Source organism: Crassostrea angulata, chromosome 7 (assembly GCF_025612915.1).
Source record: "Crassostrea angulata isolate pt1a10 chromosome 7, ASM2561291v2, whole genome shotgun sequence".
Lineage (NCBI taxonomy): Eukaryota > Metazoa > Mollusca > Bivalvia > Ostreida > Ostreidae > Magallana > Magallana angulata.
This window is the reverse complement of record NC_069117.1, coordinates 58894601-58919175: the sequence shown is the minus strand read 5'-3', so window position 1 is coordinate 58919175 and position 24575 is coordinate 58894601. Positions and strand designations below refer to the sequence as shown.

The window sequence follows — 24575 nt, the reverse complement described above, 5'->3', positions numbered from 1 at the left end:
GATGGCAAAGTGTATAGTAAAAAGTGTTAACTGATGGCAAAGTGTATGGCAAAAAGTGTTACCTGATGGTAAAGTGTAAAGCAAAAAGTGTTAGCTGATGTTAACGTGTATAGTAAAAAGTGTTAGCTGATGGCACAGTGTATGGCAAAAAGTGTTACCTGATGGTACAGTGTGTAGTAAAAAGTGTTAGCTGATGGCAAATTGTATGGCAAAAAGTGTTACCTGATGGTACAGTGTGTAGTAAAAAGTGTTAGCTGATGGCAAATTGTATGGCAAAAAGTGTTACCTGATGGTAAAGTGTATGGCAAAAAGTTTTTCTGATGGCAAAGTGTATGGCAAAAAGTGTTACCTGATGGTAAAGTGTATAGCAAAAAGTGTTACCTGATGGTAAAGTGTGTAGTAAAAAGTGTTACCTGATGGCACAGTGTGTAGTAAAAAGTGTTAGCTGATGGTAAAGTGTATGGCAAAAAGTGTTACCTGATGGTAAAGTGTATAGCAAAAAGTGTTAGCTGATGGTAAAGTGTATAGTAACTAGAACTGTCCTAATGGGACTAATACCCCCGCTAGGCTAATTTCAAATGGGACAAATAATTGAATTGAATAATAATTAAGGTTTGGAACACATACAAAAAAAAAATTCTAGAATTGTAAAAAAAAAAAAAAAAAGTTAACAAAGAAAAATTAAAATCAAAATTGTCAGAATTTCACTGTAAATACATATCTATAACAGTAATACATTTACAAATGTATGTATTTGATGATATTTTTTTTTTTAATTTAATTGATTTAAAGAAAAACCAACAAAATGACAATAACCCCTCCCTTTGCAGTGAATAGAAATACCGGTAGCCAAGCAATGCTCTTCTGTTGATAAAACTTTCAATATCTTTCTAATAAGAGTCTTGACAGATGCAATTAGTTGTTTCAAATTTTCCTCACTTTCTCCTATGGCACAATTGAACTCCATATCAGAAAATTGATCCCATAGGACTATGATTTTCTTTGGTGAGCTTGTTAAGTTTAATAAACTCCCAAAACATTACCATAATTACCATACTATGTAAAAATATGTAAAAAAGAAAATTTAATATTACAAACAATTTTAAAATTGCCAAAACACTACAATCATATCAGTAATTTTGAATTTCATTTAAATTAATGCCCAATAGGGTCACTTCATAAAATTACTTGACAAATAAATTTAAACAACCGCTAAAAATAGTTTAACTTCTTTATTAATAATTATATTATTTATTTCCTTATAATGATAGACCTTTTGGTTTACATGAAACAGTTTTAAAATAGCCTCAAAACCATCACCCATTTTACAGATTATCAATTTCCCCTAAACACATGCTCCATCTGAGCCATGGCTCAGATAATGGCTCCCTTGGGACGAATGAATTCAGCCACACTTGTCTTTGATGTTCTCATTAGCTCCTAAGAATTTATCATTGACAAACAAAAACTTTGCATTGTCAGTTGATAGAATACTTATAAAAAATAAATTTTTTTTTATTAATTAAGACATAAAGACAAAAAACTCCATCTGGATGTATTTATATAAATATATTTTAGAGTGTTTTCTATTAATTAATCAATAAAATCTGTAATGATTACCTCCCTTACTTTTCAACATTAGTGTACAATATATAGAATAAGGAAAATGAAAACTGTCATAAAATCATTAAATCTTGTCTGATCTTAAAAAAAATTGCAGGTGCACATCTTCAGATGGTGTTCAACATATGTACAAATTTTCAAACTGTTCCATGCAGTAATAAAAAATTCTATTGGGGGGACAAAGTTGCGTCTACAGACAGACGGACAGACGGACAGACGGACAGACAGACAGACGGACAGACAGACAGACGGACAGACGGACAGGGTGAAACCAATATACCCCCCTAAACTTCGTTTGCGGGGGTATAAAAAGTGTTAGCTGATGGTAAAGTGAATGGCAAAAAGTGTTACCTGATGGCAAAGTGTATGGCAAAAAGTGTTACCTGATGGCAAAGTGTATAGTAAAAAGTGTTACCTGATGGTACAGTGTATGGCAAAAAGCATTACCTGACACAATTGTAGAGTCTGGACACAAATGAAGTGATCTCCTTAACAGCGTGGTCCAACAGTCTGGGGTGGGCTCCCACTCCGATATACGCCGCACGGAATACATCTACCAGGCCCTCCATTAGCTTACCCAGGGGGTGAATGGGCAGGTCAAAAGCCTGGGAACAACACAAAGTGAAAGTACCACAAAATAAAAGTATGTACAGTAAAACACGCTTATAGCGAACACACTTAAAATGAATTGACGCTTACAGCGAAGTGATTTTCAATCCCTAAAACTTTATTACATGTTGTAAACTTGACGGATATAATGAATTCCGCTGATAACGAAGCAAAATGGTTCGTCCCTGGCACTTCGTTATAACCGTGTTTTACTGTAATCCAGACCTATCAATCTTCTATAGTTATCAATCTTCTATTATAATAGTTATTTTTGGAAAGAACAAAATACTTCACATCCTTATACATGTATATCCTGGGACTGATTTCTTAATTCTTAATTATCGTTCAGGTAAAAATCACTATATAAAACTATAGTTTATTCAGTGATGAGATGTTTGACCGACATTGTGTATTAAAGAGACTTGGACACGATTTGACTTAAAATTTTCTAATTTTATTTCTCTATTTTCAATGTTTATACTGATAAATATAGAAGTTTATAAATAATGCTTTGTCAAAATTTGAAAGTCAAATATTAAGTTATAAGCAAGATGTAGAGTTCATAATTCTTTGTTTTGTAAAGAAAGCCCGAATGTTGTCATTTTTACATGTGTTGTATTGGTGCAAGTTTCAATCATATGTATCTTTCTTTTTTCATTAATAGTATTTATGAAGATACTGAATTAGTTTAAATTGTTTTTACATGTCATTTTGTCAAAGAAATGGTAATTCTCTACATTACATTTTTTGTAAACAACTATAAGACTCGAGCTTTGTTTACATAACAACCAATTCTTACCTCTGTATCTCGCTTGTAACTTGACTTAAACATTCAATATTTTGGTCCATCATTTAAAATGCACTAGTAAACCATTTTATACATAAAAAATAAAAAAAATAAAAAAATGTAACACTAGCGGCCTATTCTGTGATGACACTGTTTGACATTGTGTAAGTATGTAATTATATGGCGGTAGTACTAGCGGCCTATTCTGTGATGGTATGACCGTTTGACTGACCTTGTGTAGGTAGGTCTTGATCTGGTGGTAGTACTCCACAGTAAGCCTACCCTTGCTGTGAGGAGGGATCGTCTCCAGCTCCTCCGCTAGGGTCAGAATCCTCCGTATCTTATTGGAGGGACTGATCAGAAACACAGGTAAGACAGGTAAAACAGGTGAACATCAGGTAAAAAACATGATTATATATTTAATGGAAACACTGAGTACACATTGCAAATTTACAATATATGTGATTCCTTATCACAATTGACGTGTTAGACATTTTGAATGTACTGTATTTAATTAAAACAGAAATATTCTTTTGGGGGTTCATATTCTTCAATAAAATCAAAGCGTTTATATGGTTAAGAACAAAATTAAATTCCAACAAAACCATTTCAGATCACATACCAAAATTTTTATCCATATTAGAATATCTGCTTTTCAGCTTATACATTTATAATCAATGGAAATATTAATGACAAAGTGTACAAAACACATTTGTATGTAAATACCTACAGTATTATTATCAAAATGAATTTGGTGAGGTTTTTTCAATACCGGTATAGCATTACGTTCAAGTCTGTCAGCTACGTCATGCATAAACCATACCCGGTTCATGACCACAAACTTTCTTATTGGTGGACTCAGTTTACTTCTGATTGGCCGCTGGTGCAGACTAAATTATGTACAGACAAAACAACAACATAACAGAAAATGAAAAATTCGCCTGTTTCTCATGGCAATCAGAATTGGGGCATTTGTTGTGACAATAACAATCACACGATAAATATGGCTGGTGTAGCTCAATTAAATAAAAGTGGGTTTGATTATACATGTAAATAACTATAAAATGTACAGTGCATATTTCAATTATGAAAAACTTGCAATTTACTTTGCATGAATTATGCTAGGTTTGATCAGATCACAGGGGTTCATATCCACTGTGCTCTCTATGACATATATAGAAGCCCTGTGAACAAATATAATTGACATTATATCATACCACATTCTGTGCAAATAATCAATTAAAAATTGTTCATTCAGTTTACAACTGTTCATAAATGTAGTTGTCATTTAACTTGCCCCAAACTCTCTCCTAATAAATCATCTTTAAGCAAATCGACCTCAAAAAGCAGATCAGGAGTCATCATTTTTACATGTAAACAAACCATGCCACAGTATGGGGCTAGTGATGGCATTTAAAGGAATTTAGAGACAAGTGAAGAAATAACATTTGTGGTAAAATGTATGGTAATGTATGTTTACACGTGTGTAAATTTATACCATGTGGTAGGGTAAGGAAGAATGACCGAATTGGAAACTTGATAAGCAAAGATTGCTCAATTCTACCTACGTGTAGATAGACCCCTTTGCACTTTCCACTTCTGTCTAAAGTTCTTTCATGTCATCGTTTAATTTGTTTATTGACTGTCGATTTCCGTTTGAAAGGTGTAGAAATTGAGAAATTCATCTCAATCACTTGACTGGTAAGTAAGCAAACCACATTCAACATGTACGATCATCTTCTATCTAGGAGAGAGCTCTGGACCATGGTATGAGACTTTTGTTTATCACCTCCTTAGAGAGAGAGAGAGAGAGAGAGAGAGAGAGAGACACACACACACACACACAGAGACAGACAGACAGATAGAAAGAGAGAGAAAGTCCTTTGTTCTTATTAAACTAGATAGTATGTCTTTTGATTCCAAATACATATTCCTGCTTGCTGATTAGAGTTATGACCAATGTTACTCAGGTGAGCTATTTGTCTCCTGAGCCTCCCTTTTTTTGGTATAAAAGATAAAACATATGTGTGGAAAGATTTAGAGACTTTTACATATTTTCACAACTTGCAGATATATATAAACAACGTCATGATAAAAAAAGTTAAAATGTATTGCAACAAATGCATATACTGTAGATTGCAAATATAAATGTCAAGACATTGATTAAACATCAGTGCATTTGAAAAAGAATGCTTTCTTTCAGTGCATTGTTTTAATACGAAAAAATTAGAAATACAATAAACATTGCATAAATACAGCAGTACAGTACACTGTTGATAAAGAAATGTAAACCATAATACAGTATTTCAAACTGGACTAGCAAAGCATAGTACATTCATTCCGTCAGTCACAGTCTTTATCAGTTCAAGGATATTGTAGTAAATTGATCTGTATTGTATTACACTGCTAAACCCAGACGCACTGCAATGTATTACTACTCACTCATTCTGTCATGCATAACTTAGAGGCAATGCTATGTTACATCTACTGCTAACAAACAACAGAAATTTAACAAATAAAAATATAAGTCACATGTACAGTTGTCAAATACCCCTGAAATAGACCCAAAGTATCTTGTGATTCAAGGATTGATTTATCATAATGCAGGAATGTCGTAATACAATCTGTCTTATCTTTATACATAATTATACTAAGTTTGTTACCAGCTTTCAATCTCAGAACGTTTCCTATATTTTAGGTAATTATTTACTGGTGTGAGATTGTTCCAACTATGTCCTGTATTCTCCTGTGTGTAGCAGTTTGTATTCTGTGCATCGGATACTGTGTGAATGACTGTTGGTATGAGTATAGAGCAGCCTGGAGGTTCCCTGTGATCTGTTGACAGATCCCTAGGATATACCAGGAGATGTCTCTAAATAGATCACATACATACAATCCCTGATCATGGTGGACTAGGACCTGTAGCTCATCTAGAGCTGCTTGTGATAATGTTGTATCAATGTGTCTGTAACACAAGAACTCTAGGAAGTGTAACATTACAAACACTGGGATATATAATGCATCATCTTTGTTCTGTAGAGCAGACTGTTGTTCTGACATTAGTTCACTGATATAACAGATTTCATTGTAAAGTGTGATATCTCTTGCTACAGCCTGTCTGATCTTTGTAGACCAGGACTGTCCCCCTACAGCCTCAGTATACCTCTCTCTGTCTACATGTACCCTATACATCAGATATGGCTGTGCTAACTTGACCTTGGTCATCTCTATAAGAGATAGGGCTTCCCTGTATCTAAGTGTCTTGTAATAATACATGGCAATGTACAACATGTCAGATACACATCCTAACTTGGCTGCTAATTTCAGCATGTGACAGGACATTTTGTCTGCAATATACATCTGCTTGTTGTAACCTGTGTTGGTGTACATTTTTTGTAATTGAAATGCAGTACACTGAAGTAAAGAGGCTGTAACACTCTGTAATGTAACAACTTGATAGTGTGTCAGGGGTGACTCTACCAACTGTTCTATTGTGTGTATGGCTTTTGTAAGACCAAATAGATCTACTTCAGAAACAACAGCTCTATTGGACTCCCTGACAAGTTCTACATCATAATCAACTTCAGACATCATTATACTTTCATCTGTACATATAGAAAGTCTAGGATTGTACAGGACATCAATGATGTAGGACCTGATTGAGGAACTCTGTAACAGACAGGCCAGACCTTTCTTGTACAATTCATGTAACTGTAGGAATAATCTGTTTTGTGCTGAGCCATGGACCTTTGTCAGAAACAGGTTGTTTTGTGGGATGAAAAAATTTGGACTAACTCCCTCATACACCCATTTAAGGAGGAGTTTAAAACAGACCCAGAAACTGGCCAGGAGATTTTGTGGACACCAGTTAGGTAGTGTGTTTTGTTGAATCGCCCAGAAAACTGTTGTCTTCATGTGATAGGAACACAACAGTTTATTGGATTCTTCTAACTGGTGATTTATTACTTCTTTTAAGAAAAGTTTTAACAATCCATAAGTCAAAAACTGACAGTGGTTCATTGATGAAACTAGTTTATATTCTGCCAGAGAAAATGAAATTCTCCATTCTCTATTTCCATGTGGTCCTAATGGGTGTCCTATTGCTACAACATGGCATCCATTTCTGACAATGTCATTGACAACTTCAGGATCAGGCCATGAGTGACATCTGTCTATCCACGAGGAGGCAGACCGAGGCCAAAAGTCACAAACAAAACAGATGGCAGTGTCATATTCTACTCCTGCTCTAACACCACTACCACAGGGTCCGTGTACAGTAGAATTGAGAAAAATTGATGAACAAGTTAACTGTCTGCATGTAGAACTAGATATATAGACTCTGTCGTTCATTCTGACACATGCTAATCGGACTTCTCTGAATGTTGTTGGTGTCAGTAACTGAAGTAAAGTGAATCCTGGTGGACTCTCAGAACTGTCAGAGAGAATCAAGGTTGTATTGGCTGTGTTGTAATACTCAGACTGAGACATGTCCATGATCACTCGGTGGTTGTTTGGCCAGTACATATAGTCAACATCTGATCCCTTCAGTCTGAACCCTTCTCTCTTACTTCCACTCACCATCTCAATCATCCCATCATTAGGCATCACTCGTATCCTCACCATCTCCCTGATGTCCTCTGTCTCCCTCCTGAGGGCCACCTGTTGTGAGGTCCCCACTATCACACACAGTCCCACAAACACAGACTCTGACGTCAGCTGCATTCCCTCATATCTGTTATTGATAATATGCATATTTTTGAAAGCTTAAGAAGTTAAATAAATTGTGTTTTTTTTATTAACATTTTTAGCTGCAGAACTAGAGCTCAACAGGCAAACCATGCACAATTTTTTTATGTACAATAATTGTACAGTTTTTTGTATGGATGGAACTGTAACTCTGCGGTCCATCAACCTGAATTTCCAATGGAGCTACAGTTCTTCGGACTTAATTGGATTTGACCACACACCAACCAAAATTATCACCTCATAATACTCAAAGAATGAATTCTCATTCCTTAATTCACATGTTTGACTAGCCTTTACTAGAAAGAATGCATTTTTCTTACCATGAGCAACAATCAATAGAGACATCAAGATTTACATGCATACAGTATACTGTAAATAAGTAAGATTTGTTTTTCAGATGAGATGTCTCATTTTTACAACATAACAATTTATAGAATTAATTCACACCCTGAAATATCAATTCAATTTTAGGTTCCAAAATCATTTTGCACCTTTGTGTTTAGGAATTTTAGTCAGCAGAAATAATAATACTGTAGCATTTGATTTTGTGAAAATTATAATATATACAATGAAGTACGTCCTAGCTATTCAGAAGAAATTATACTCTTGAATTTGCCATTTATTTAATGTATTCATTGCTATTAGACATATAATTTTTTGGATGGCAGTTAATTAATGTTGAAGTGGAGTTGAGATTCTATGTATCCTAAAATTTATGAATAGCTGGTACTAGGATGGTTAAAAATACTAATTGATAGTCTTTGTTTCAAGTTTTTGTCATATTTGAAAGGAGGCAAGAGGCTTTTTCAATGGGTTTAAGAAATGGCTTGGAGACTGCTTATAAAATAGGTCATTTAGGATGTAGTTTTTATTTTTTTATAATTAAAGAGAAACATTAAAAATCTATCAATTATTGACAATTAACACCCATATTTGAAATGAACATTTCAATGGTTTATTGACATCACCATATTGGCATACAGTCAAAATGAAATCAAATGACAGACAAAAGAATATAATAACATAAAAAATTAACATTTATTACAACAATATGACTTAATTTAAATAAGAATTAGAATATTGATTTTCACTTACACTCTTGTTGGAAATGACTCCATTTTGAAGGACAACACCTTACCTGTGGAATTACTGTGCTATTTTTAGATGTGGTAATTTTCTTATCCAGGTGTTGTACTTTCATTTTGTTTCAACTATTTATTTATTGTCTTTGGTCTGTCTTGAAGTGAAGTGAACTTAAAAATTATATAATTAAGATAAATATTTACTTTTAAATAAGTGTTATTTTCACTTTCCTTCAAGGGCCTATTTCAAGGAAAGATAAATCAGTTACAGCAAATTCCAGAATACTGGTATATTTTAATAGCTTGCTGAATTGCTCAATAGGGTATATAATTTTGTCAGCCATCAATTTAAGTTGAGGCAATATTTATTTTGTTGTAGCTTATTCCATAGAGTTCTCAATGGATACTGATCATAAATATTGCATTTTGAAATTGCATTTTATTGAACTTCAACCGATCAATTACACACATCTGTTTTCAAAGGGTGTTGCTAAAACGCGGAACGGAAAACGGAACGGAAAGCGGAACGGAATGGAGAACGGAAAAACTTATCTAATGTTATTTACTTCGTAGATCATGCTAAAAACGATATACTTAATGTAATTTTTATTTTTTTTTTTATTTTTGAAATATAAGCAATATTAGCCAACATGTAGATGTAGGCTATGCCTGACATTGCCTGTCCACTTTTGAAAAGAGAATACCGTAATCCCAGTATCCCTGCTTTTAGAGAACTTTTTCTTTGTTTTTTTTCCCACTAACATTATAACACATATACAAAACATTGCGTTCCCTTTACTCTCAAATAACTCTGTTTGTAATTTTTAACTTGCAAGTACATGTACAACTTTATTATAAGTTTTCTCTCTCCAACATTTGTTTCCACATGATAGCATCATGTTTTCCACATGCATTTGATAATGAGTGGGTCTATATAAATGCACCAATCAGAATCTTTGTTGGAAATCGCAATTGAAATAAACACCATTAAAAAGTGTCATCACTCAATGCAATGCAACATTAACTGTAGCATCTAAATCGATGCTGGATTTGCGATTAGTTCACAAAGAGGCTCCTTTAATTTGTTCATAACAAATGGGCCTGAGGCCCCCTTCTAGCAGTTTCTTGCCGCTGAAAGTTTCGTACATTCAACAAAAACACAGCATTTTTACCATACATTGTAGAGATATTGGTCTACTTGGGATTGAAACATCTACCTTGGCATAAGGTCAAAGGTCAAGGTCATTCAAAAATCTGTATACATGTATTAATGAGATTTCATATAAATAGTGGTATTGAAAAACTCAATTATGGATGTAGTAGAATTCTGAAGACATTTCAAAATCTAACCTTTCGGCGCCTACCTTGAAATAATTATGAAGTTATTACATCTATATTACAATATGATTGTAATCACTTAACACTTAAACTATTACAGGTAGAGACTTGACACTTTTACCAATATCTGTAATTCACCAAGAGGCTTCTTCAATCTATTCATACTGAAACGATTTGATGACCCCTAGTAGCAGTTATTGCCCCTAAAAATTCCTAAACTTCAATAAAAACACAAACAAGTCAGGAACCATTCATCATAGAGACATCAGACCACATGGGATGGAAGTGTCCACCTTGGCTGATTAAAATAACATTAAGGTCAAGGTTGAAAGTCAGGAAATCAATGATTTTTTTTATATTTCTATTGTTTATGTTGGTATAGAAAAACATATCATGAATGTGATAGGACTCTTTAAGGCATTTAAAAATATAGCCCTTCAGCCCCCACCTTGAAACAGTTATAGAGTTAATGCCTCTATTATATCAGTGCTTGTTTTTGCCACTTCTCAGAAACCATTAGAGATAGAGACTTAAAACTTTCTGGCAATTAATGCCCCTGAAAGTTTTGAACATTCAATAAAAGACAAAGAGTTCTTTGATAAAGCTCCAACAATACAAGAATGCTCTGAGGCCGTACTTGAAATGAAAAACAATAAATCTCCCGGACTTGACGGCTTGCCTGTTGAGTTCTATAAAATGTTTTGGAAACACCTAAAGCAATACATGTTCGATGCGCTAATAAAATCTTTTGAGGATAAGGAACTAACAAATACGCAAAAATGCTCTGTATTGTCTTTGATTCATAAGAAAGGAAAACTAGATGAACTTCAAAACTATCGTCCCATAAGTTTAACAAATTGTGATTACAAAATTATTGCTTGTGTTTTTTCTCGACGTTTAAAAAAAATTATAGACAAATTAATAAACCCCGATCAGTCTGGATATATTAAAGGACGTTATATAGGAACAAATGCTAGGCTTATTTTAGATATTTTTGATTATTGGGAAAAAAGCAATGAATCAGGAATCCTCTTATTTGCTGACTTTCAGAAGGCATTTGATTCTGTTGAATGGGAGTTTCTGTTGCAGTCAATGATGAAATTTAATTTCGGCGACAATTTTGTTAAATGGATCAAAATTTTGTATACAAATCCTTATTTTTATATAAAAAACAATGGTTGGATCTCTAGAAAATGTCATATGTATAGAGGTATTAGACAAGGATGTCCTGTCTCAGCTATTTTATTTCTATTTGTAATGGAAATTTTATCAACAAGAATTAATAATTCTGATAGTGTTAATGGATTTAAAATAAGCAACACACGAAATGAAATTAAATGCATACAACATGCAGATGACAGTACTTTCCCTGTTAAGGACATAGAATCCCTTGAACATGTTGTCAAAATTATTGAAAACTTTGGATCTGTATCAGGAACAAAGTTGAATTTATCAAAGACGGAATGTATTCCTTTAGGGGCGCTTAAACATACTATGGAAGGCGAAACAACTCTTAAAGGTATAAAAATTAATTTTGAAACAATTAAATGTCTGGGTATATATATGGGGCATAATAAAACCGAAAAATAATGAAAGAAACTGGTTATGTAAACTTAAGGAATTTGAAAAAATACTTGACTCTTGGCGATGTAGAAAATTAACTATTTTTGGAAAATGCCAGCTTATAAATTCTCTTTTAATCTCCAAGGTCTTGTACACGGCTACTATTTTAGAAAACCCTGAACAATCTTTCATAAAGAGTATTAATAAAATAATTTTCTCCTTCCTTTGGGGTAACCGAGAGCGCATCAAGCGTAACACCTTAATTAGAAACATAAATGAAGGCGGCATTGGTATTACAGACTTTGAATCAAAACTCAAAGCTATAAAAGCTTCTTGGGTTTCGAAAATTATTCAAAATAGAAGTAGTCTATCTTCACTCTTAAACGCTTGTGTAGTAAAACATAATATCGATATTCCATTTTTGATCAATTCAAGCATTACAAAATACGAAGAATTTAAATTAAACTCCCTTCCTGTGTTCTATAAAGAGGTCCTTGTGGCCTTTAACGAATGCAAAGATATTTCATTAACCAATTTTGCTAATCAAAATATCTGGTTCAATAAAAACATATGTTTTAAGGGTAAATCTATATTTTTTTCAAGTTGGACAAAAGGTGGTTTATTACTAGTAAAAGACCTCTTTAATGAGAATGGCTTCAAAACAATAAACGACATAAAAGAATGCTTGGCATCAACAAGCAATTTTTTATGTGAATACTTTATAGTTAAAAATGCAATAAAGTTGCACCTTTCAAGAATAGATTTACAAACCATAAATTTCACGAATTCGCTCACTAAGTCACATTTCTATTTTGAAGGAAAGCTAGAAGATACTTCAAATAAAAAGTCTAAATTTTTCTACAATATTCTTATAAACAAGAAATCCCAAAAACCTATTATGGAAAATATATGGTGTAAGGAATTCCAAATAGACAAGTACTACTTTAATGTAATCTACGAGAACAAGATTCGATCATTATTTGATAAATCTGTATCAGAGTTTAATTATAAATTACTTCACAACTTGTTGACCACGAATCTATCGGTTAGTAAATGGGATAAAAACATTAATGGGAACTGTAATAATTGCAATACGCCAGAAAATATAAAACATTTAATCTACGAGTGTGACTTGACAATGCCACTTTGGTGGAACATTTCTCTGATACTAAATATTGATGTTACATGGAAATTGATTGTCATTGGTTTTATTTTCACGAGCAACAAATATACTCTTATCTTAGACAACACTTTGTCATTCATTGCATGCAAAATTTACAAATATAAAATGAAACGTAGAATCTCAAACGAACATGTGTCATCTGAAGATATGCGCTGTTTTTTAAAAAATGCGCTAATGCAATTGTATCTTACTGTAAAAAAATCAAAATGTGTAAAATTAAACTTCAGCATTCTTGAAAAAATATCAAATAGTATATGATAAATGAAATATTATAAACTTTATTAATGTACTATTATAATGTACAAGAGGGAGACCTGTCCCTCTTCACATATATGCGGTAGGCAATTTTGGACTGTGATGCTGTTGTTAGTCCTGCCGCATTGCATTTACTTTATGTTCCGATTGTATATTTATTGCTAAAAATATTTTATTGAACAGGTATGTTCCACAAATATATATACAGTATTGATACGAATATTATATCAATTGGCTGAATGATACCTCCCCGAATAGTACTCTTATTTTACTTTACTATTACTTGTATCAAAATGTGTTATTTCATGTTTACGTCTAATTACGCTTTTAAAAAAATACAATTATACATATTGAAGAAAACAAATACCTTGTACAATATATTTTAATGCTCTACAAATGTATATACAATATTGATACGAATATTTATATCAATTGTTATTTCATATCTAAGTCTATTTACGCTTAAAAAATACAATTATAAATACTGATTCATTTATATCGCTGATTAGCATTACTGATCCAGGGGGCCCCTGGCACCCCAGGTGATGTATATATAGAGAGCCTCTGCGGAGGTATTATCTCGAATCCAAATGTACTGTGTTTAATAAATACATACAAAAAAAAAAAAAAAAAAAAAAAATAAAACATTCAATAAAAACTTCTTTACCATATGTCGTTGAGACATGCATGTATTTTGTTTAAATGCCATTGTCACAAACCAACATCAATGATCCTCTTCCACCAAGAAGAGAGCTGTGCGTACTCTAGAGGATGACTTGAGACTATGGTTTAACACCAGCTTACACAGAAAGAATTTTTCATAGAATTTAAACACAAGGGAATAGCCAATGATGTGGGAAAATAACGTTTCGGTGAAATCCATAAGCTCTGGCCTTGCGTAAGCCTGCATAGATAACTCCGCCTAAGAATACAAGTTGATCAATCATAGAGTTTTAACACCAGCGGTTTGGTTACCTTTGACATAACCATCAGAATTGATCCTGATGCTATCAGAAAAACCTCACCAAATCGGTTTTGATAATATATACATGTACATATACATGTACAAGCTGATATCAGCAAGTTCTCTGTAATAATCTCTTACTTTGCCTGGATTTCTCTTATGTTCTTCTTCCCCTTTGACAGAGTAACTGCCACATTTTCCCAGGCTTTCTGGGTATTAAGTTGGTCCTGACCTTTGACCCTGAATACATTGATACACTGCTGGAACATGCCCTCCCACTTTTGATTGGCAGGAACGGCCATGGTGCCAAAGATCCTTGAATATATAAGGTAAAACTGACTTGGTAAATGTCAGAGAGTGAAAAATATCAGGTAAGAAAAGCAATAGGGTTTTAAGTCCTGAAGCTGCATGACTGCAGGTTAAGGAACTTTCAGAGAATGTTAAATTAATAGGAAACAGCAACTAGAAATGTTGAATTAACTTCATATAGTTAGACATGATAATTTCCTTTACAAAATTGCAAACAAAATCCCTGATAATACTGACTCAATGAATGAATCATCTTTGAACAAGATATGCTGAATACTCTAAACCAAGTACCGTAATATATGTGTCATTTTCTATACACCCAGAAAGCAGTTTTATTCTCTTTTTTCGAAAAGTGTGTTTTATACCTGCATGCAACAAATATTCGTCTACTTGCTGTCAAATCTCAAGGATTTTAATGAACATGTATATTACTTGGTTCACAATAACTACATATAGTATGTACAAGGATTGGTGCAAGGACATACTATGCCCCTGTAGCAGATCCATAGACTTACTGTGAGAGTCTGTGTCCCGTTTTCTTGCTGTCTGTATATTCAGCTTTCTTAAAGACTCCATTGATTTTCAGTCCTTCGTTCCACGAGCCACTAAACATCCCCTCAATGGTGTCACGGTTTGGCATTCTCAGCTTGCCCTATCATATACACATCATTTAATTAACATAAACACATCACTAAATGATTTAATTTAGTTCACACTCTTCATAGGTACCATACACAATGCTAAGTTATCATACAAGTGCAACAGAATAATGTTAAAATTAAATTATGGACATATTAATGTCATAGTGACACTTTCAACTCTCCTTTAATGGTTTCAGGGTAAGGGATCCCCAGTTTCCTGTATCACATACACATCATATAATTATCTTTGAAAAAATAGTTTATGGAAAATCTCCTTAATTTTGTTATATCACAACAAACATTTTTCAAACTTGTTCAAGTAAACTTTTCATAAAAATCAAAACATCTCGTATCATATCAACCAAACTACTGACCTTTCCTTGTAGCTGTGTAATTCCTGCAAACTCTCCCTCGTAACAGCTGTTGTCATACGTCATCATCAAACCAAACCCCTGTCAAAGAAACAGCCAAAGTCAGTCGCACAGCTTACATAGTCATAAAGAGTTATGTATAGATGATTATTCACGGAGAATATCATGAAGACTTTTCGTGTATTTCATTCCTTTCTGTTCTACTAACCGTCAGCTTGTCGTTGGTGAAGTTGCCCTCGAAGTACATTCCGTCCAGAGTGACCACGATTCCACTGCCCTGTCTGACGTCATCCTGCCACATCCCCATGTACTTCTCTCCTATCGACAACAACAAATATAAAGATTATAATGTCATCATACCCGCCATCTAGTATTCTTGAAATTATGGAAATACATATATATGGGCTTTAATTGCCAGAGTATCGTAACAAAGGATGAACTGAATCTGTCAGACTGGGCAGAGAAAAACATTGAACAAATGATATTTAAGGCTTCAAAACTAAAACCTCAAACAAGTGTCTGACATCATATGGACAGTACAACCTCACCTTTCATGACATCATCCATGATTCCATAGCCATGCTTTTTGTCTGACACCCACTCTCCGATGTAAACATTGGCGGCCATTGAGGCGTGTTGTCCCTGGCGATAGATGCCATGACCGTGTCTCTGTCCATCTTTAAAGGCTCCCTCATACAGGTCACCGTTAGAATACCTTAACAGAAACAAGATAAATAATAAGAATATCTGAATAGAATAGAATAAATAATAAGGAGTATAATAAAATCTCTCTTTTCAATTATGGACCTACTTTGGATTAAACAAGAATACAAGGATGATTTGTAAACAATACAATATGTATTATATGTAGGAATAATGAAACAGTGAGAGTGAAAGTGACCATCTCTCAACCCCCCCCCCTCCCCCAACCAAGTATTTTAAATACTGCATCTATAATTGATCCAACTTTAGCTAGTCCATGTAGAAGTCTATCCATTCTTGCCAACCTCCAACATGAGAAAATCTGGTCATGACCAGATTTGGAAAGTAAAAAATCTGGTCATAGCGCGTAACGACATTCATGACATATTTATCATGCATTTCATAGATATATACAATAGAAATATGTGTTAAAACTTATGTGTAATACTTTATTGCAAAGAAGCATTTTAACTAACAGTTGCTGATTTTGAATTTGAAAAGCATGACCCGCCGGGTCATAAAAAATAATCGGGTGAAGGGTCGTAAATCGAGTGTGACCCGACGAAATCGGGTCAGTTGGCAAGTATGAGTCTATCTCTCCAGTATCCCCCATCCCCCTCCCCCATTCCTTGAACTAATGTATATAACTGACTTGACTTTGGCCAGTCCGTGAAGGAGTCCATTTCTCCAGAACCCAACCTCCCCCCCCCCCCTCAAGTAATTTAACTACTGTATCAGTCCTTTAACTACTGTATCAATATATTAATAATAATAGTTTTTTTCCAATTTTGGGCCCAGAGGGCATACAAGATTACAGTTATCAGAGAGAAATGTCTATATCTATATAACTTTATCTATTTAATATCTATATCTATATTACTGACCTGACTTTAGCGCTAGTCCATTATGTAGAAGTCCATCGCTCCAGTACCCCCTCCCCCCCATCCCTTGATCTAATGTATAACTGACCTGACTTTGGCCAGTCTGTGAAGGAGTCCATTTCTCCAGACCCCCCCCCCCCCCCCCCCCCCCCGTCCTTATACTACTGTATCTATATAACATACCTGACTTTAGCCAGTCCATGAAGGAGTCCATCTCTCCAGTACCCCCCCCCCCCCCACCCCAGTCCTGTAACTACTATATCTTTATAACATACCTGACTTTAGCCAGTCCATGAAGGAGTCCATCTCTCCAGTACCCCCCCCCCCCCCACCCCAGTCCTGTAACTACTATATCTTTATAACAGACCTGACTTTAGCTAGTCCATGTAGGAGTCCGTCTCTCCAGTACCCCCCCCCCCACCCCAGTCCTGTAACTACTATATCTTTATAACAGACCTGACTTTAGCTAGTCCATGAAGGAGTCCATCTCTCCAGTACCCCTCCTGAGTTCTCTCACTCCCGTCATTCTGCTTTAGAATTAACTTGCCGTGTCTGCAAAGAAGTGAATCAATCAATGAACAAGTAAACTTAGTTATAGTTAGCCTACAGATCCGCTACAACAAAGTATACTGGTAAGTCCATTATAGGAAACAGCTGAATCAGACTTGATCATTCCTTCTCTCCTACCCATGCTGTAATCCCTCCTTGAAGTGTCCAACATATTTCCGTCCATCTGCCCACTTCATCTCACCACTGAAACATTAAGAAAAATAACCATTCATATGATAACCGTGGATTATGATGTTGTGATGGAGGACACATATACCCCAATACGGCCAAATTGGTGTGTGGATACTGAGACAAAGAACAAAGCAGCCATACTGAGGAATGGTGACATGGCAATTATCATCTATACTGGGGCGTAGACAAAGATCAGAAGAACTTTGGGATCAAGTGTAACTCCGACATTTCTATGGCACTATTTTGTGTAATGTACATGTTTCAATTGAGTGAGAATGTTAATATACTAATCTTAATTTCCTAGATCTTCCAAAAAATATTAAATATACAAGCTGTGTAATTTTCCAGATCATTCAATAATATCCAACATAAAAGCTGTGAAATGTAAACATACAAGCCGTGTAACTTCCCAGACAACCAGTAGCCGGAGTAGGTGGCCCCTTTGAACACGCCATGTTTTATAAACTGGTGGTTAGCAAAGCGGATGTCAGGTGGAGTCAAGCGATCATGGCTCCCTCTACGTGTCACAGACTTCTGACGACTCAGAACTTTGTTTATAGTGGAGTTCAGAGCGATCAGCCACTCCGTCTGTATAGAATAAAATACATCACAGGATTCACGAAGCTTAAAATTGAGAGAGTTATAAGATAAACTTCTTGTAAACATTTTTAAAAGCAGCTAAATTGTCTGCTTAATAAAATGAAAGTAGGATTTAAAGATGCTAATTTACAGAAATTTACTACAACTGAGCATTTATAGAATTTTTATTTTTTTGAATTTTTACCTTTCCGTTGCTGTCAGCGGTAGACAATACAAGTGTTTCCTCCGGCGTGATCAAGGAGATTAAGTTCCTGGAATGGAGATGTGCACCATAAGAAATCTTGAATAATAAGTCCTGTAGCCAACTGGCCGCGGCTTTACAGAGTTCGTTAGATGATATTTTTTTACTATATTGTAGGAATTTAAAATAATATTTTTAGTGAAATATAAGGAGTTATTACCTTTGCTTTTCATTTTCTGGTGTTTCAACCCATAGGGTCTCCAAGGGGTAGGTTTGGAATGCTGAATACTGTAAACAAATGGTGATTCGCCACATGTTAATCACAAAGGAATCAGCTATAAACTTGGCTTTTGAACATAAACAAAATCAAAGTCAAAATAATTTGCGCTTTCCAATACATTCTAATAATACTCCAACCTTTATTTGGAGGGGAATAAAACAAAGGTCAATATGAGCATAATGGATGTATGACAATTCAGGCAGTACATGCATTTATGAATGGTTTTAATAGATTCAAAAGTTTTCACTGGTATAAAATTCTACATGTGTTTTCCTCAGACAAACCTATCATATACTGGATGATCTATAAACAAGGATAATGATTTTATGGGGCATGTAATTATATTGTTGTTTGTACTGGAATGTCATGCCACTTCTAGCAGGCAATGTCTCAGGTACTTGGTATTAAAACATGGGTATAACATGTGCTATTAAATTATTACATAAAAACATAGACACTTGCCATCTACTCCAGTACATGTTGTAATATTTTTATTCATTTAATCTTAAAGCATCTCAATAATGCAATATAAAAGTGATGATAGTTTTTGTTGAATGCTGTTAGTTAAAAGAATTAATAGCATCTGATGATGTATTGTATTAGCATAGAATGATGAAGTTCAAACAAGGAGATCATACTACCTTTGATTGACCAAACTGATGCTTTTTAAGCTACATGTAACATTACAAAATCAGAATTGCTCTGCATTCACAGTTTCATTATACATGTATATAAACATCTTCAGAGTTAGATTGTCAGGAAATGAAAATTACTTAGATACAAAAATACCTTTTTGTTTTCTTCAATCATTAAAATTAAAATATAAAAAATCCATTGTTTACAAAATAATATTCACAATCTACTGCGTTTGTCTATCAAATTCTGTGATCTTTAAATGCCTCTAAATGCAACAACCTAATCACTGCGTATGAATTTACATGTAGTTTACATAAGTAGCTCCAGAACATTGTTTCTTTGTAATCAAATTAAAAATATATTTCATACATGTTGTTAAAACACCTTGTTTTCCAATTATTCAACAATAAAGTTGATTCTATTCTTAAAAGCAAAATTTCATGAGTTATTTTTCATGGATTATATTTTCAAGGCTCATCTTAACTCATCTCTTAGAAAACAGCTGTTCTTGCTGTTACAAATTTACTCCCTCAATGATCAACGGTTTATACTGATTCATTAAATAAAATAAATTATTCCATCAATAAGGGAATGTAAATATAAGCATTAAATGAATTATTTTCGATGTCGTCGTGTCAATTACTGCCATCAAAAGAGCAGACAAAGTGAATATTGCGTGTTATGATAATTTGTCTGCTCGCCAGATGGCAGTTATTGACACAACAAAGTCAAAAATTATTCATTCAATGATGTAATGTACAACAAATATGTGGGTCCACTGACCTGGGCGTGAACAAAGAGGTCATTGAAGAGGAAAAAGTCGTGGGTGGACATGCGCCCCGCCCCGTACAGAGAGAGGGGGTGGTCCCTGCTGCCCCGGACCAAACGCCGTGTGGGTATCTTCACTGCATCCTGTGGAGAGTACAGAATATGCCATTTTAACAGAGTTGTCCTTCCTGGCTGCTTACAATGCTTTCAAAGGTGAAACATTGACCGGTACTTCTAAAGCTACCCAATTACTACTAACACCTAGTTAACAAAGTATAGTATTTTTAAATTCCATTTTTTAGTTGCAGATGCAGTTTCAAAATGAACAAATAAGTGAAAAAGTAAGATAATTTGTCCGCATATAAAGCAGTTTTTGATAAAAAAATATGTGTATCCCGATGTAGGCAAACCAGTTTTTGCCACTCAAATTATAACCAGAAAAACTCATTTGACCCTACCAGTAGATGAAAGTGCACTAGTAACAGTCACAGTAAGCTTGGGTATGTTGGCATCATTCTAGTACCACTAGTACAACATACATTAGTAACACTCACAATCAGTTTGGGTATGTTGGCATAATACTAGTACCACTAGTACATTAGTACCACTCACTATCAGTTTGGGGAAGTTGAGGGCCTCCCAGAAGACCTTGGTATTCTTGGCCTGTCTGTGGTCAGTGCTGGTGGTCCGCTTTAGGGTCTGCCACTGTAGGGTCACCCTGTTCAACAGGCAGTTCTCCAGAGTTTCCTGAGGAATACCGAAATGCATATACATGTACATCATGTGTGGATCTAGAGGGGGGGCCGGGGGTCTGGACCCACCCACACCCACCCCTAAGAAAGTGAAAGTTCTTAAATTCACAAAATGAAGTTACCCAAAATAGTCCTCAGAAACCCCCTGGGAAACCAATCCCCCCCCCATCCCCACCCCACCCACCACCCCCCTCGAAAAAATTTTCACATTATACTATTCTTTAATGTCCATTACTTGAATGTAAGGTACATGTACAATGTAATGTATATGATTTATATCATGGAATTATAGTGTATAATTGAGATAAATCCAAGAATTACAAGCAATTGATTCAAATACATTATTTTATTTTCACTTAAATGGTCCTTATTTGTAATCCACTGCATTTGATTTGACTAAGAATTTTTTTAGAATTTACTTACGGCTTCATAATTACAGACCAGCTTCTCGGTGAGTCGACAGTATTCCTTGATGTGACTGAACGGTCGATCGAATAGCACCTGTAGTTTTTCGGCCTTGTTTTTCTGGCTATATTTAGATCCATCTAGCAGAGTCTGTAATTCCTTGTCTATGGAATCAAAAAACTGTCTGCCAAAGAGAAATTTGAAACCCTAATTACAGCATTTCATTCTTTTCAAATTCTTGCACATGTACCTGCTGATTTTCATTTACCGCGGTAATGTTGAATATTGAATTGAAAAAAAAAATGCAGCTTTATTCTGATAACAAAATTTGTTCTATACACTTGACTAACATATGATTCAATGACAATTATACAGGAAATCAGGTTCTAGTAAAAAGGGACTCACTTCCCAGTTTTACACAAGTAATCAAAGCCTCCGATGGCCAACATGTCCGCGAAGCTGATGGAAAGGACCTTGAACTCACTGATGATCTCCTCACATCTCACAAAGAAATTAGCCTCCAAGAAATTGTCCATGGACCGTATCCTGTTTGTCAAGTCCACAGACTTCTCCCCGATCTACAAGAACGGTGGGGCACATGCAACACAACAACATGAGATTACATAAAGGCTTGGAGGATTCATGAACCCTTTAGTCATGTAGACTTAAAACATACTGTGAAATCATACAACTATGAGGTTATAAAAATAAGTTTCCTGTTCATTTCATGATATGTCTGATCTAATGGCTTTATATATCACATGCACCATGGTTGAAATTCAACCCTTGTTCTTGCTTTCTGTAATGGTCAAAAGTCATGGAAACTCTTTCTCTGTCAGTTACCATTCATTTTGGAACCATTATCAATGTCTTAAAAGATTTTTGAAACATGAAAACTGGCAGCCACCTACCAGATTGGTGATATTCTCAAATGCAGCCAGCAGGTTCTGGGTACAGGACTTGTACGGGAACACATCCAGGGTACTGAAGAAACCTGCTCAATTCAACCCTGACATTTAACACTGTGACCTTGGCTAAGAATTATAAATTAATTTCTGTCTGAGCTTTTATAGAATGGCAGCCCTTACTTGATTCTTTGAGAGGGTGGACCACAGAGGAGAGGATACAGTTGAGAAAGCTGTAAAATCTCCTCTCAGCGGCCGCCACCTCAAACAGGGAAGCTGTAAATCCAGTAAAACTCCAGCAGGAAATACAGGCAGAGTTATCTTCTCCTGCTGATATTGCACGCACCCAGCCTGCCTGCAAGAATAAATCATTGTTCATTAATTTCTCACATCTTATATACATATGTCCCAATTTTTTCATTAATATCTGATCACATGAACATCCAATCCCCCAAATAATAAATCCAGAAAACTGTTGGATACCTTACTGTCTGAAAGAGAACTTACTTGTTTTAAGAAATTCAAGCAGGTCAGACGGTTTGTTTTGTATATTGGCACATAGAGATCTCTACTGAAATAGATCAAGAATGGATTCATTCATCACATTCAAGGTGCATGGAATTGTATGGCAGTTTAATATATAATTTATGCAAAAAAGAGAGGACAATCTAAGTTACTAGAACTTGTGTCCAATCCTTTTGACATCTTTAGTCAATAATATACCTTCAATACATTCAAGGTGTATAATGAAGAAAACTCTGTAGTTCATGAAAACATTTTGGTGTGTGTACTAAGTGAGTAATAAGAGACATCACTACCATGGGTGTTTCCCGACGTAGTGGATTTCTGGTTGGAATCCATCTCGGTCCATCAGAAACACCGAGAATTTCTCCCCTGCAGCTATGTCCCAGGCATAGCAACGGTCCATCAGCTATAAGATTGAAAACACAAGTTATTCACATTAACACGTTCCATTTCTCAGGGTTGTACAGAACCAAAAAATTACTCAATAAGTATTCTTGCTTTTTTCAAAGATCAAAAGATTAACATTAAAAGATTTTGTTTGTGCTGAACATTATTTTTTAGGTCACATTCTTACATTGCAAGGGAGATAATTTGATATGATTACCCACACCATTTCCCCTTTTCAGGAATGATAAACTTCTGTGATAAATATAATTTTCTATTAAATTCTTCTTTTCTTTTCATAATCAAAATCACTTCCCAGAAAGCCATTACACTAAAAGATTGTATTATCTATTTTGCAAGTGGTCAGTGCCCTTTCTATATATATAACCTTGCATTGATGACTGCTACTACCAGGTAAGGAACCTATCGTACCTTTATAGGACACGGTTTAGCTGTGTTATCAGTGCGGGCCAGTTGACCCGATGCATTTAACCCCCAGCTGTAAACCTAAAATAGATATCATAGGTCAAATATACAATCAAAATCAAAAGTCTTCAATGATACATAAATATAAGAAGTAATAAAGAGGACATAGTCCAGCTTCAGATAAGATCTGCAAGAGTCTTGTTCTGACCTTTGAGTCTGCGGTCAGGGCTAGGGAGTGGAATCCCCCTCCACAGACCTTGACCACCTTCGTCCCAATAAGCATCCTCACCACCTCGGGACGTTCCCTGAATCAAAATCATATACTGTACTAAGATGGGAATTGAACAAGCAACCTCTGGTCATAACATTCATGTACCAATATGCCATTAACTTCTTTACTTTTTATAGAATAAAACAAGAAGTCTTTTTAGATTGCTCTTTGATTTAGATACATGTATTTTAAACAGATTGGAATATTCTGTGGATTCCTTATTTTACGCAAGAACTTAATTCTGCAATTCAACTATTGTGCATCATTTCACAAGAATATAAAATATAGAACACCTAATTTTTTATCATAGTGTACCGGTAATTAAATTTAATTCTGTCCAAAAACTAAAACGATTTCAAAATTTGTGAGATGTACCTCTTGCAATTTTACACGGATATTAATTTATCATACTTAATTAGGAATCCATAGTATGTACGAATACATGGCATTATTTAATCAATATAACAAACAAGATTTCAAGAGTACAGATTTCGATGCACTTACCTATCAATTTCATCTCCATGACCCAGCTGTCCTTTGTTATTTTTACCCCAGGACCACACCTCTGTTTCCAAGGTAACTAAGGACTCTGTAGCTTCTGAGGTAACTTGAAGCTGGTCTTAATTACAGAACAAAGGAGGGAATCA

The 24575-nt window shown here is 34.8% G+C and overlaps 1 protein-coding gene across 3 annotated transcripts in view; it reads right to left on the bottom strand.

The window, feature by feature from the left end:
• LOC128191707 (alsin-like) overlaps positions 1-24575 on the bottom strand; it is a 47111-nt gene that overhangs the window by 4806 nt on the left and 17730 nt on the right. The window contains exons 5-28 of one of the 3 annotated variants that reach the window (XM_052863919.1): positions 24433-24547; positions 23866-23962; positions 23664-23738; positions 23141-23253; positions 22830-22893; positions 22506-22677; positions 22329-22411; positions 21823-21995; positions 21436-21601; positions 20873-21007; positions 20276-20404; positions 19498-19527; positions 18797-18864; positions 18580-18646; positions 18190-18383; positions 17742-17807; positions 17511-17606; positions 16020-16186; positions 15680-15789; positions 15475-15552; positions 14975-15111; positions 14292-14465; positions 3252-3372; positions 2071-2228 (exon numbers count right to left, since the gene is read on the bottom strand). In XM_052863919.1, the coding sequence (XP_052719879.1) occupies positions 2071-2228; positions 3252-3372; positions 14292-14465; positions 14975-15111; positions 15475-15552; positions 15680-15789; positions 16020-16186; positions 17511-17606; positions 17742-17807; positions 18190-18383; positions 18580-18646; positions 18797-18864; positions 19498-19527; positions 20276-20404; positions 20873-21007; positions 21436-21601; positions 21823-21995; positions 22329-22411; positions 22506-22677; positions 22830-22893; positions 23141-23253; positions 23664-23738; positions 23866-23962; positions 24433-24547 (2788 nt within the window). Of the gene's footprint in view, positions 1-2070; positions 2229-3251; positions 3373-3749; positions 7752-14287; positions 14466-14974; positions 15112-15474; positions 15553-15679; positions 15790-16019; positions 16187-17510; positions 17607-17741; positions 17808-18189; positions 18384-18579; positions 18647-18796; positions 18865-19497; positions 19528-20275; positions 20405-20872; positions 21008-21435; positions 21602-21822; positions 21996-22328; positions 22412-22505; positions 22678-22829; positions 22894-23140; positions 23254-23663; positions 23739-23865; positions 23963-24432; positions 24548-24575 lie in introns of those variants that run through there. The other 2 variants (XR_008244454.1, XM_052863920.1) reach the window with 2 other exon arrangements.